The 14,629-nt window shown below is 45.4% G+C and overlaps 1 protein-coding gene and 1 long non-coding RNA gene across 10 annotated transcripts in view; one reads left to right on the top strand and one right to left on the bottom strand.

Annotated features, from left to right (window-relative positions):
• The window catches only part of LGALS8 (galectin 8), a 31,172-nt gene extending 17,316 nt beyond the window's left edge, over window positions 1-13,856 (bottom strand). For 2 of the 9 annotated variants that reach the window (XM_019651812.1, XM_019651813.1), the window contains exons 1-5: window positions 13,061-13,153; window positions 11,328-11,475; window positions 3,746-3,834; window positions 2,650-2,860; window positions 1,009-1,128 (exon numbers count right to left, since the gene is read on the bottom strand). In XM_019651812.1, the coding sequence (XP_019507357.1) occupies window positions 1,009-1,128; window positions 2,650-2,860; window positions 3,746-3,834; window positions 11,328-11,369 (462 nt within the window). In that variant the 5' untranslated portion in view covers window positions 11,370-11,475; window positions 13,061-13,153. Of the gene's footprint in view, window positions 1-1,008; window positions 1,129-2,649; window positions 2,861-3,745; window positions 3,835-11,327; window positions 11,476-12,204; window positions 12,477-12,519; window positions 12,731-12,755; window positions 12,960-12,985; window positions 13,156-13,748 lie in introns of those variants that run through there. The other 7 variants (XM_019651804.1, XM_019651811.1, XM_019651806.1 and 4 more) reach the window with 7 other exon arrangements.
• Window positions 13,857-13,932: 76 nt separating this feature from the next.
• LOC109387725 (uncharacterized) lies at window positions 13,933-14,284 on the top strand. Its single transcript, XR_002125078.1, has 2 exons — window positions 13,933-14,012; window positions 14,133-14,284. It is a non-coding gene; the product is annotated as an uncharacterized LOC109387725 (long non-coding RNA).
• The last annotated feature ends 345 nt before the right edge of the window (window positions 14,285-14,629 follow it).

The following is a 14,629-nucleotide window of genomic DNA, read 5'->3' as shown; positions in this document are numbered from 1 at the left end:
CGGGAAGAGCGCAATGATGGTGCCAACTTGGGCCAGTGAAGCAACGTCCTCCACAACTAGACTGAAGAACAAAACGACAGCAACTTGTCTGTTCCCATCCCCCCAATTCCCCAACACTGTTCCCATCCCCCCAGTTCCCCAATAAAAATCTTTGGAAAAAAAAAAAAAGAGCAGAGGACCTGAATAAACACTTCTCCAAAGAACATAGAAATGGCCAACAGACATATGAAAAGATGCTCAATGTCACTAATCATCAGAGAAACGCAAATTAAAACCACAATGAAATATCACCTCACACCTCTCAAAATGGCTATCATCAATAAGTCAATAAACAAGTGTTGGCAAGGATGTGGAGTAAAGAAAACCCTCGTGTGCACTGTTGATGGGATTGCTGATTGGTGCAGCCACTATGGAAAACAAGAATTTTCCTCAAAAAATTAAAAGTAGAGGTGCCCTACAATCCAGCAATTCCACTTCTGAGTATTTATCCAAAGAAATCCAGAACATAAATCCAAAAAGATATATGCACCCCTATGTTTACTGCAGAATTACTTACAATGGCCAAGATATGGAAGCAACCTAGGTGTCCCTCAGTAGATGAATGGATGAAGAACATGTGGTGCACACATACAGTGGACTATTACTCAGCAGTAAGATGCAGGAACAAGCTCATGATTGCCAAAGGGGAGGGAGGTGGGGGGTGTAATAAATAAGAAAATAAAAAATAAAAGTTTTAAAAAGTGCAAGGTTATAGAACTAAAAAAGTAAAAAGTAAAAATAGGTCTTAAGAGAAGGTCAGTTTCTAAATGATTTACACAAATACAATTTACCACACACACAAAAAAACATAGCATCCTACTTGTCTGAAAGACTTACTTCCAAGAATTAATACTAATGAGAGAGGTAGTTACATTATTTTTATCTTAATAGAAGGTATTAAAGATGTTTGCTGCTGTTTAACCAGAAAACGTCATCAGAGATGACCCCAGGCTATGGCTGGGCACTCACCGAGCTGAAGCTGAAGCCGACCGAGTGAATATTCACTTTGCCGTAAATGCCCAGAGTATCTATTTTCTCTGGGCTCACCCTGTGAGCATAGAGCAGTGTATGTTTTCCATTTACAGCCACCTAGACGGACACAGGAGACAGCAACACCCCCCAGCAAAAAAAAAGTTAATAAATTAATTGTATTAACTTAGCCAAGTTAAAATCTGTTTACTTGGGTTTAATTGTATCTCCTTTCCAACAGGTCTTCACATTTCGTGTCCGACCAGAATGTGACTGAAAGCATCACAGCACCAGCAGTGTTTATCCTCATTTGACTTCCTGGCCTGATTGAATGCCAGGGACCCACTCTCCAGAGCAATCACACACGCGTGAACCTATGTGTGTGTGCATGTGTGCGCCTCTACATAAATACGAGCCATCCCTGGAGGCCTGTGAACCCAGGGGAGCCGTGCCCTGCAAGCTCACCACCCTTCAGAGAGGCAACCTTGCACATGACGGGCAGTAGTTGTTGAACTTGCTGAATGAACGAACACGGGCACGTTCCCCAGCTTCCCTGTATGCAGGGAAAGCTCTCGCTCCCAGGCCTGGTCCAGAGTCCCTCCTCCCCCCCGATTCCAAGTGCCAGGCACTGTGTTGGGAATGTCGGGAAAACACTGGCAGAATACAGTATGGTTTCTGACCTCAAGGAGCTTAGAACCCCAGTGGCAGGCATAGTAAATAGAGGAATTAAGCAAAGCACAGGAACAAGTGTTAAAAAGAATTATTCAGACACAAGATTAAAGGCCAGAGAAGGGAGGAGCGAATGGAATTTAGGAAATTTAGGGGGGATGCTCTGGTGGAAGCGGAATCCTGAAGGCCGGGAAAGACAGTGCTCACATGAAGGGTACAGATCTCCAGTCTGGGAGGCTCCGCAGGCGTGAGGCCCAAGAGGGGGAAGAGCCTCTAGCACAGAGTGCGCGCGCGCGCAGGCACGCACACACAGACAGACAGACAGACACACAGACACACGGACAGAGTGCACGCGCGCGCACGCACACACACACAGACAGACACACACACACACACACACACGGACAGAGTGCGCGCGCGCGCAGGCACGCACACACAGACAGACAGACAGACACAGACACACACACGGACAGAGTGCGCGCGCGCGCACGCACACACACAGACACACACACATGACGTATGAAATGCTGAAGGAAGCCAGTAATAGTATTTACTACACAGAGAATTTCTGGTCTAAAATCTCATGATTCTAAAGAACCATCTGGTGGCAGGACTTGACTTCACACTGGGATTCTGACGTCTGCACTACGAGTCCCCAGCTGTCTGTCAGTTCCGCATTTACCGTCCCATAATCAATAGAATGCTGTGCCAATTCGGAACTGAGCCCAGCCCTACTGGGCAATCAGAAGATGTGGCTGTCCGGGGCCCAAATTCCCCTTGGCAGCACTGGCAGGAGACAGGCTGTGCCCCCATCACGTTTAGGAACCTGCCTGGCCCCTACATTAGAGAAAAATTATAAACCAAACTCTTTCTCTGGACTTCAGAGCTGGAAGGCAAGTTCCCTAATGTGCAAAGGTGCCTGTGCACTTACTCTCATTAATGAGGATTTGACTTTCATTCTCCAAAACCTACCTGGAATTTCTCTTTCAGCACCATGATCACAATTTCAAAAGACTTTTCTTTTTTGAAAGGCATGTCGTACGTGATCTCTTCCCATCCCCATTTCTCATTTTTCAGAGTATTGCAAACAATGCAGTTGTTCCTTTTGAAACGTGGGTTGAAGTGAAAGATGACGTCAGCTCGGGGTTTCACGCTGCTGCCACACTGCAAGTCCACCTGGAACCTGTAAGGAAGGCAACATGACGACCTGAATACTCAGCGAGGGAGGCTGAGGGAAGGGCCAGAGCAGGACAATCCAGGCTGAGGACATGACTGGGCCTGCGCCCATGTGGCCGAAACACCCTGCTGCCTAGTCCTCTTCCTTACTAACAGCCCGAGCTGTAGGTCGGGGCCCATCTGTCCAGCTCCCCCCGCAGGCAGGGACGCTCATGGGCTAGAAAGGAAGTGTTCAGGGGAACTACTGGAGACTGCCTTCAGTCAGGTGGCACCGGCCTTCTTCCCACCACCTGCCCCTCCGTCCATATCCCACATGCACCCGCCCAGGTGGGCTGGAGTTGTCGCTTCTGAGAGGCTAGCGAAGGGCCTCAGCTAGGAGACGGCAGAGCGGAGAGCCGGGATAGGCCTGCTTCTCTAACGACTTGACAGAGATGCCTTCAAAGGCCAGGGCTCTCTCCTTTAGACTTGACATTCACATCTTATTTCAACCACTGTTATGTGGGCATCGGCCACACCGAGCTGAGCCCAACTCTCACTGCTCCGGCCTCAGCCACAGTTTGTACCCACAGCAGGTGAAAGCACCCAAAACAGACCTTAAGATGCTGTGGGAGTGCTACTACAACCAGGCTTTGTCCCTGTCCTCTGATCAGTTCCCCTCATCAACCTCAATTATACATCTATCTAATGCTTTACACTGAAATCAGACTTAGAGAAATACAATAAAAAACCGAGTTATTCCAATCTCCTCAGCACCTGGGCCAGGCTGCTGACGAAAGCAGAATCAGTCCTCAGAGAATCAAAATGTCTCTCCCACGTTATTTTCTGTTGTTGTTCTACAGCCACAGAGAGACGTTTATTCACGTTCTTTTTGCATCTAATACAATGATTTTACCTGTCCGAATCGCCAGGAACGTGCCCGCGTATTACAATCAAAGTTCCAGGGTCCAACTGCTCAGGAATGGTCCCAACATAGGGGATGACCTAGGAAAAACAATTTTAACAAAAGTGCTTTTAAATAAACAAAATGGAAAGACGACTTTCTTAAAGGCTGCTTATCAATCTGCTCAGAACCTAGCATTTCCTAAGCCGACCTTGCTATTCAAACAGCTAGACGGGAACAACACAGCTACATAATCACCATATCTGCAGACCGAGTTCTTTGGGAAAAGACAAATACCATTCACAGTATTTTTTATTTGGCTGGGGGTTTTGTGAAGTAAAATTTCCACTTAATGGAACAATTCTGATAATAGAAAAATAACTTGTTGCAAGGTCATGCCCCCTTCCCTTTTTCCTGACGTCCCACTGATGGACCAATGGCAGGATCAGGTCACGCCAGGCCCCAAGCCAATGCCGACGAAGATGACGACACTCACTGCCTGTGGAGGGGGCACCCCGCACCTGGGGTGTGAGGGCCGAATCGCAGGGCTTCCAGACTGCAACCCAGGCCGCACTGCGGCCATCGGAGAACTTCATGATCTTAGGGACGCGCTCCAGGTGTCTGCGGCTCTCTAGACACGGCGCCCGCCAATCCTGGCCTGGGCTGTCTGCAGGGTCGGGCTCCCACGGGGGTTCCCGCACAGGATTCGGGTCTCAGCCTACCCCCCTCACCACCTGGAACCCAGCCTTTCTGTCTGGGGCCTGACACACTCAGACCTTGTCACGCCCCTTCCCTTGAGGTGACCCCGCTGGATGGAGACCTGTGCTACGTGGCTGCGTCACCTCCCTCACCACCTCACAACCTCATTCCACTTGGGAGCATGTGGCCAAGCCAAGAGGCCAGACACCATCACGCCTTATGCCAAGCTCACCCAACTTACAACATATGCTGAAATCTATCTGAAGTAGCGCTGACTATCGAGAAATAAGAAATAAGATGAGAGGCCACATGAAGTAGTTGTAAATTGGAGGCTCATGAGCTGAACATCTCCGCTCAAATACAACCTCCTCTGTGGAGCCTTTCTCAGACTCCCTGGGCAGCTGAGTGAGCCCCTGTGAGGGGCCATCGTAGCACTTGGTCCTCTGTCCATCGCAGACATCTCTGCTAGACTGTGAGCTCATCACCTCTACAGCCCCAGGGCAGAGGTCAAGAGATGATCAGTGATTCCATGGTGCATGAATGGGCTCTCACTGCCCGGAAACTGGGCTCCGTCAGGCCTCACACGCAGATGCGCGACTCAGCAGCTGCTGCACAGCGAGTGCTGCTGCCTTAAGCAGTAAGACCAGACATTTCCGAAGCCAGTTACCATCTGGTGTCATGGCAACTGCTGAGGGCAGGCTGGGTGGGTGAACAGAGCGTAGCTGTAGCCACACAGCAAAGTGGTCGGGTTTTGTGTGTGGAGAATGTGGAAGGGGTTATGCCTTCACACTGATCTCTTGGGCCTAGGCTGATTCCAAGAACACACTGTAGCATCTCCCATAGTGTAAATCTCTTAATAAATGAGAACAGCTTTTATAACTTCAAATTTTACAGATGTTCTAATTATAATAATGCAGACTATTTAATAACACAAAAATGTGAGATAAATATCAGTGAGAAAGTCTACAAAACTATATTCAGTATTATCTTAACTAACTTGATAATAAACATTACAAAGAATGACTGTAAAGAAATAAGCCAAAAATGTTACAAGTTTTCTTAAGAGAAGGGATTTTAATTTTCGTCTTCATATTTTCCAGATTTCTATAATAAGCATTTATACTTTTATAACCACAGCTTTTTTATTATATATTTAATTTTAGGGTTGGAAAGAGCTTTTGAAGACCAGTAATCTATTCGCATCACTGCGAATACACTGTTCACAACTGTTACTGTTGTTCCAGTCTGAGAAACAACTGCTGAAAAATTTGGCCATTTACCGTTTTAGTTGTCTGGGTTAATGCTTTCTACTTAGTAAATTACCCTAAATTTTAGCAGTGATGCTCAGTTTTTTGGACCACGTGAGTGAGACAAAAGGTCCTGCAGCCCATTCATCGAACTCCCGGCTATCTGCTCCTGTGAAAGGGGGGAGAAGGGAACTGTTTTCTAGGTAACTCCAAGCCTTGATGCTATGTTTCACAATTAGTTAATTTACATAAAAAATGAAAATACAGGTATGATCACATTTGAGACAGTACCATAAGCTTAAGCTCTAGTTAGGTTTGGTGTTCCTTGCCAAAACTTCCTAGCTGATTCCTACTGCTCTGCCTTTATAATGATTTCTTATTAAATGTCTGCTATACGCAAGGGTCTCTATTAGGTCAGAAACTGCAGCTGGGACGAGGTAAGGGAGACCGGTGCACACGAACTTATAACGTAGTTGGGAAGACGTCAGATACCTATGGAAAGATAATTAGAGTGGAAATGTGATACTTGTTTGGCTGTTCAAAATCTAATCTCCTTCCCGATCTGGAAAATCCAGTCCCTTAGGAACGTCAGCCCTCATCCAGACAGCAGCCAGGGCCTGTGACAAAACTCCCAGCTCAGACATGACGTTGGAAGGAGTGACAGGAAGAAGCCAGGATCATGCAGTATTTGCTCCAGCAAGGGGGCAGCAGCTACATCCGGGGTCAGAGGCAGCCGTGGCCACAGGCATCTCTCTGTGGGAACAGCCCTGCAGCATGTTGCTGGCAGCTGGGACTGTCGCTGGCAAGCCTGGCTCAGCTCTGCTAGAGAGTCTGAGAACTACTCAATATCATTTAATAAATTCCTTCTCTGCTTAAATTAGAGACTGGCTTCTGTGCTTGCAACTACAAACCCTGACTAATTCAACATGTAAAAAAGTGGGGCAGTAAGTATCAAATAAGTGCTTCAGAAAAATACATCAAGATTCTAACTGAAGTGGCCAAAGAAAGTTTATGAAAGAGGTGTGATCTGAGCTGGGAAAATACAGTTAGGCAGAAAGGAGGAAGACGTCAGTTCAGGGAGAAATGTCAGTTTACAAAAGCAGAGAGGCAGGAAAAGACAAAACCTAACAAGGGAGCAGTTAAAGACAGAGTCAGGGTCAGATTTTAGCATGACACAATGAAAGGGGTTTGGGAACAACCGTCCAGTGGGCAGGGGGTTATCTGGGAGACTGACTACGTCCAGTAAGCCTGGCATAAGGAGATAAGGATATAATCTAGGCTGACAGTAACAGACATGGGGTGGGGGGAAGGTGACGGAGATAGATATAACAGAGATTTCAAAGGAAACTCTGTAAAGGGCCACCATCTAAAACAGTAAACTGCGGAGGAAACAGATTTCTGAAGGACGAGGATGAGTGTAGTTCTGAACCCTTTCAGTGTGAAGGGTCGGAAGGCCCTCTAAGAGCAAATACACTGAAAGGCATGGAAGATTCCAGACCACACAGTAAGTGAATGGCCAGAACTCATACTCAGAAGTCAGAGTCGAGATGACTATTAAGGTATCAGAGTAGATAAGCTACAGGAAAAGTCAGGGGCAAAGGCTCAATGGTTTGTAAAATTGGGGGGTGTGCAGAAAAGAGAGAACAAAGCAAACCTGGCTGCTGTCCTGGAAAGGCGTCCATACATGCCTGGCCCTTGGCAGGTGTCTAGGAACTTGGATTTGGGGAGAGCACCTGCCAGCCTAACTGATAAGAGTGGCTGACTGTACCGACACTGTCTATGCAAACAATATGGTTTATGCTACACCTGCTTCCTTTTCGGAGTCTGAAATTTTCGTATGAGCTAGGCAGAGGCTGTCTACGTAAAGACCCTGGTCAGTGAGTCACTGATGAGCTGCCCTGGTAGACGACACTGCACACGTGTGCGTGCTGGGCTCTCCTGACGCCTGTGTGAGCACTGGGAGGACACCCTGGGAGCCCTGCACCTGGTTCCCCTGGACTTCGCCCTGTGCGCCTCTTCCCTTTGTGATTTGGCTCTGTGTCCTTTCACTGTAATTAATCACAGCCATCTAGCCAGTGAATCATCAAAGCTCAACGTGTGCTGGACACCTCAATAGAGGGGTGAGAAGAGAAAGAAGGGAGAAGCATCAGGGAGAGCAGAGCAGGCACATTAAGAAAGTGAATTTCAGTAAGGGAGGCCTGCCCACAGCTTTACATGGAAAAATAAGGAAGATCCAAAAAAAGAGATAATGAAATGGATAGCAAAGCTTTTGCCCAAGTGAGTCCGCTTTGTAAAAAGTATAAGATTTAGCCTATAAAATACTGGCACATGTGCACAGACTCACATACAAGGGTGCACCCCACAGAACTCAATATAATCTAATCACAAAAGGAAACAGTCCTTTAAGGGGACTGGTTAAGTTACACAAGATACATACGATGAACTAATTATGTAGCCATTAAAATTAAGTGAGGTCGGTTCGAGTCCCGGCCCAAGCTGAGCAGCCGCTGAGCTGCCAACAGGTGGCAGGATGGCTCAGCTAAAAAAAAAAAATTAAAAAAATAAGTGAGGAAGTTCTAAGCGTGCTGACATCTCCAAATGTGTTAAATGGGAAAAGCCGGGTGTACAAGATTACATGTAGATGGTACATGCATGTACAGAGACAGGACATACAAGAGGTGACACATACAACATGCACACGCCTGGACATTCACTTATTCTCAAGAAGGACACAAAAAAATGGTGGAAAATGATCGCCTTTAGGAAAGGGAACTGAGAACCAGGGTAAAAGAAAAATTTATGTTTTCATGAAACCCTTAAATACTGTTTGAATTTTTAAAAATGATTTACACATATTATCTTTCTATTTTAAAAAAAGAATAAAAAAGGATTTGATATAAATGAATTTTAAATTTTGAAGAGAGATTATCTTCAGATTCTTGAGGGCTTGGTAGCCTGCAGGAGGCACAAGCTAACAGCAGAAGGACCCTGACAGAAACGGAAAACCACAGAAGGGAAGCCCGTTCGGAGAAGCACCACGGTTAGTCTCAAGCTCATAGTCCTGAAGGGTGGGCAGGGCATCTGACAGCTGGAGAGGTGAAAAGCCAGAACCGTATTCTGATTGTAAACATATTCCAAAGGTCTAAAGGTGATCAGTAAAGACATGAAAGAGAGAAGGAAAGACATGATTGGTAAAGACAAGAAAGCAATTAAGAGAAAGCAAAAAAATCGGAGGGCAGAGCTGTGGGGAGCAAGTGAAGGCAGCAGAAATGGACTCACTCTCAGGAAGGTGGTCAAAGAACAAGGGAACAAAGGCTGGAAGGAACCCTGGAGGTTAAAAAGGAAGATTTTCTTGTTTTGTGCTTTAAGATTAAATTGCAAGGCAGACAGGGAGCTACCTAGAATCCTAAGAATAAAGGAAACAAGGTCCCTAAGGAAACTGGCATGATAAGTTTTTCAGCATCGGGAGAGATTACTGCTAACAAGTGGTTTATTAACTTGGAGTAACAACCAATTTGTTCAAGTTCTAAATAACTTCTTAACCTGCTGACAACCACATCTTAAGAGCTCTACAAACAACTATTTATCTATCTACCTAAAATATTTAGGTAGATACTGAGTTGCCAAGCAATATATTTCACAGAGGGCATTTCTGGTGTGAAGATACTGTCTTCCAAATTATTCACTCAATTTAAACGGAAAGAAAAGTAAGCCTGACTTTTTTAAGTCTTGGAATTCTATCAATTGAACTAGTCAATGAAATATATTAAATATGAAAAAAAAAGTACACAGGCCAGTTATACAATTTACTTTATCTTTTCCAAGAAGAGTTAATATGGACAGAATTTGTCTTGTCTATCACCAACGTGACCAAAACTTTAAAAACATTAAGAAATAAAAATAAAAAGGTGGCAGTTCTGTTTTTTCATAATGTTTAATAAAGAATGTAGTACAACTCAATAAATACTTCCCCAATGTTTGATCACTAACAAAATAACCATAATGCGAGAAAATAGTTGTTTTTAAGTCTAGCTTGTACAATATCCTAATCGAGTCACTTAAAATACCTAAGTTATCTGTAGCCTCTTTTTTCCATTGTCCTTTGAACACTGGAAGGGCAACTAGCTACAAATGGTAAAAGAGCTTAAGTGCGATATGGGCACTCGATGCTATGAATGTTTAACATAAGTGAAATTAAAGACAGATCAAAATGTTACTTTTGCCATTCAGTTCAGTCTTTCTACCTCTATCCCCTTCTACTTGTGAGAACTGACTATAAAACAGAGAAGGGAAAAAAAAGCTATTTGCCAAAAAACTATTTCCTTAGGGAACCTCTGACCATGAACTGCCCTCGGAGCAGCGGTGAGGCCGTCGGGGCGCCCTGGAGCAGGTGCTAGTCCTCCAGGTCCCCTTCCTCAGGAAATAAACACCATCTTACTTTTGTTTCACCTCTGCAGCTTAGGGTGCTAACTCCAGAAATCACAGGAATCATCGCTCTGCTAGTGTCAAGACATGCAGGGATTCTAATCTAGAAAATTATTTTCTACCTAACATTCCAATAAGGCATCTTCACGCATGAAGGGCAGAACTGGAGGGTGTATCCCGGCCATCCATCCCTCCTCCTGTCCCGAGCCAAGCCTAGCTTGACAATTCAGTCACCCTTCAGGCAGGGAGCCTACTTTTTTTAACCTCTGCAGAAAGTCAGTCTATAACCTTGAGATATTTTTAACTCTAGGATACACAAAATCATTTTAAATGTCTCTGACTTCAAGTTTAGCAAGTCATCCTTTTTGAACCTATTATTACTGAAGGCTATTTACTCTAAAACTGAGTTTGCTTGTATGGTGGTCGTACCTTATTCTTGTACAATGACATTAAAATGTAGGAAAAAAAGAGTTACAGCTACAAAGTAAATAACAAAAAATTGAACCCACTTACACAAACAAGACTGGTTTAGGGCCTTGCTTCAAGGACTCTCACCCTCCCTATTGCCCAAAAGTCTCCTAAGGTGTTTATCGAAAAAAAAGCAGCAACTGTACCTCAGACCTAAATTCTAGATTCATCTCCAGATACGTGAAGACTAAAATAAATCCGTTACTTCCCAGGACATACATACACTGAAATCTCCAGCAATAACAGTCACACAGGGGTTCTCGGACCAGCCTGAGGCCGGGACCAGACCCTTAATTTTTCTCATTTGCCATCTCATCACTAGTTTCTGACTTTTCCCTGCTACAGCACATGCTGTATTTAAAAGGCAGAGGGACAGGTCTAATTTAAAAAGAAAATTAAACACCTATAGAGGAAGAAATCTATTTTCCTTTTAAAATGATGTCTTATCATTATCTGCACCTTCCTACCACCACCAAAGCTGGCATTCCCTCCATTGCTCTCCCATGTTCTCCGCTCATAACAGTCTCATCACCTTGTATGTAACTGTGACGTGGTCTTCCACTAGACTGAGCTCCAAGGGCTCCATGTTTTCCAGTAAGTACACACCACAGTCCCTATCACACAGTGGGTGCTTTACACATGTTTACCAACTTTTATTCTTGCCCGCCCCCACTCCCAGTAATAGATAATTACTATCCCACTGGATTTTCTCTGAATCCTGCAACAGATAAAAAATGATTTCATCAAAATGTTACCGGGTTATGGATGACATTCTGTAGGTTGTCTAAGGACAACATTCTTCTTTTCCACCTTATTGTTGATTGGGGTCTCTCTTCTGTGTATGACCTAAGATTTTAAGCGCGTTTCATTTAAAAGCTTCCCAGATTGAAACAGGCACGTGTCCTGTGTAAAATCAAAATAGAGGAAAAGAAAATGCATCATTTTTCTTCATATAACTATTTTTAAATTTTAAAATTATAAATTATTTTACTGATATTTACCAAATAACAAGATGTTATTACACTCAAAGATCTGACCCCAACTCTTCCCTAGTGTACTTATATACTAAATAATTTGGGATAATGAGTGAAGGAAATATTGATTTAAATATTACATCAGTAGAAATTTTCTAACATGGGACTTATTTAAAATACTAGAAGAAAACAAATAAAAATTAAAAATAAAAATACTAAAATAGCAAATACTGCTGTACAGTTATCAGAGACATTTAACTTTTCTCATCTGTAAAATGAGAATAATAGTATTCATCTCACAGGTTTGTTCTGAGGATTAAATGAATAAAACAATGAAATAGTGCTTTATAAGGTTTAGCTATTATTATTAATAGAAGAGATTGCTCTTCCTCTTCCAAATTAAATAAGTCAGAGGGAAAAAAATCCAATCTCTTGAATATACAGTTCTCCCTGTGGCTAAGATAAAAAAGGTGGGGAGGGGAGCATCAGCCAGTTTTAAAGACAAACTTCTAGTTATAAATAAATAAGTCACGCGAATGTAACGTACAGCACAGAAAGTACAATCAATAATATCGTAATAACTTTGTACGGCGGCAAATGGAAAGTACAATCAATAATATCGTAATAACTTTGTACGGCAAATGGTAATTAGACCTACCGCGACGATCACTTCCTAAGGTATATATATAGCTGTAGAGTCTCTGTTGCACACCTGAAACTAACACGATGTTGTACGTCCACTATACTTTGTTTTTAAAAGTGCCTATCGGTAAACGTAATCGCTTCAGGGAAACCTGATGGCTTGAAAACGAAAGCAGAAGCGAAACTTCAGCTTCCTGCGTTACTTCCGCCCGCGGTCGGGACTCGGCCCAGCTGCACATACGGACTACAGCTATCACTTTGTCCCTCGAAAGAAAACACCGCATCCCTCTCGGTTTAGCACCTAATGCAACCCCGACCTGTGTCAATTTACACGTTAGTACAACGGAAGTACGAACCAGAACCAAAGGCGAGGCCGGGGTGGGACCCAGAGCCACGCTCAGCGCACGCCGTCACCAGGCCGGCTTAAGCCCCAGGCTTCCGGAGCCCGTCGTTCTCCGAGTGTCCACAGGGACAGGCCCCGCGGTCACGAGCAACGCCCACCTCGCAGGAAGCCTTCGTCACGTCTCACTAACCATCAATGCAATTCGGATAACCTGCATGTCCTACCGTTTAACAGGCAGTCCAGTGACTCAGCCTCTCCCAAGGCGCGTTCAGAGCGAACCGGGAGAGCCGGGGGTCTGTCACTAAACTTAAGACCCTGTAATTTAAGAAACCAGGGAGGAAGCCTCCCCAGATCGCTGGCTTCGACTGGAGAGAGATGAAACTGCGAACAAGCGAGAGGGTCTGCGGCGGGACCCCCGCGCCACAGGCGGCGGGCTCACGGGAGATGGACCCACCCCCATCACTGACACGGGACGGCGACGACAGGACCCTCTCCCAGGCGGGCGCTCCCACCACCGCCGCGGACTCACCCAATCCAGCAACGCAGACGCTCGCGCCGAGGCTACTTGTCCACTGCGGCGCGCCGTCCGATCCCCGGCCCAGCGTCCGTGCGCGGCTACGGAACAGGAGAGCGGTCAGTCCGCCGCTGTATCCGGGTTCGCGCCCTGTGCGTCGGTATTGGCCCCGCCTCCGCTGCCCTGCGGCCGCCACCAACCCCGGCCCCCTGCACAGCCTCTGGCGTCTCGGATCGCAGCCAGCTTGGTGCGGGTTGACAGGGACGAGGGCAGTCTGTGTTTTAAAAAAAAACCCTGAGCGGAGGAGGCGGATGGAAATGGTTGGGAAAGACGGAAAAAACCTTCCGCCCCTCGGTCAGCGTGCTCCCGCCGGTCCCGTGTCGTGGGCCTCGGGTCTCCGAAGGCGGGCGCTTAGGGCGGGTGTGGACGCCGCCCGGACCCCACCTGGACTACAGGCCTGTCTCTGGCCTTCCCTAGGCGCCCAGGTCGCCGGTGTTTCTGGGGTTTGCTTCCTCGTTTGCCTGGGATCAGAGCCCAAGCCCTACGGTCAAGGGTAATCGGAACAGAGGCGCCCCCTTGGTGCCACTCCCTGGGATGTAAGTGAAATGGTGGGGACCTGGCTTCAGTGCCGTTGGACTGTACCCAGCCCAGAGACCCCTCCAGTTATTCTACCTGGGACTTGCAGCCACTGCACATTACTCACCAGTCTTTTGTGTGTTGGTGTTTTCAAGTTGTACCCTGGAGCACAAGTCTAATAGACGTTCAGTAAACACCCGAGTGCTCTGCCCCACTGACTGCTAGTTTGACCTATTGCTGTAAGGACATAAGAGAAATACAAAGGTAACCTTGGACGGCTGGCTGCTTGCAGTTCGTTTTCTGTTCGGGAACACAAAGTTCTCGTGTTCCTACTCGTCTCGACTTGATTTTTATCCGCGTTTGCTTTGAAAGACACGTTTTGGTGCCACTGGTATGGGTTTTTCTCCTCTGGCTTTTGTTTCTATTATTCTTTATTTAAGAAATTCATTATGCATCTCATACCAGTGAACTCACAGTCTGATTCGCTATTACTTTTCTCTCTTCCTCCTAGTCATCTTCCAAGTTTGAGTCACTCCAGGATCCTATTTAAATCGTTACATGTAAACCCGTGACATACACTACCTTGGACTTGGACTTGTCTGTCTGTGTGTTGTGTTTTTATCCGTACAGCTTCGTTATAAATAAAGAGGAGCTTGTCTCATATATTCCCCAATACCTACTGTAATGCTTGGCACGAAGTAGACACTGTAAATATTAGGTTGAAATATTAGGATATTGATAAAGTGAGGAGCGATTGAATGTCTTTACGACTTTGCCTGGGTTTAGTACCTCTCCTTTACGACACATCTATTTCTTTGGTAGGTGAAATTTAGGTGCAAATGGAACTGAGTAAAAGGGCCAGAAATCCAGTGTTGGTGAAGTAATACCGGATTAAAAGATGCATGAATCCCAAGAACTTTTTCTTAGAAATCACCCCCACATTGGTCCCTATTTTGTTCAGTGAGTTCAGTATGTTTTTTTTATATCACTTAAATACACACTGAATGC

This window comes from Hipposideros armiger, unplaced genomic scaffold (genome assembly GCF_001890085.2).
Source record: "Hipposideros armiger isolate ML-2016 unplaced genomic scaffold, ASM189008v1 scaffold_167, whole genome shotgun sequence".
Classification (NCBI taxonomy): Eukaryota; Metazoa; Chordata; class Mammalia; order Chiroptera; family Hipposideridae; genus Hipposideros; species Hipposideros armiger.
Note: the sequence above shows the minus strand (reverse complement) of the source record. Positions and strands in the feature narration are given on the sequence as shown.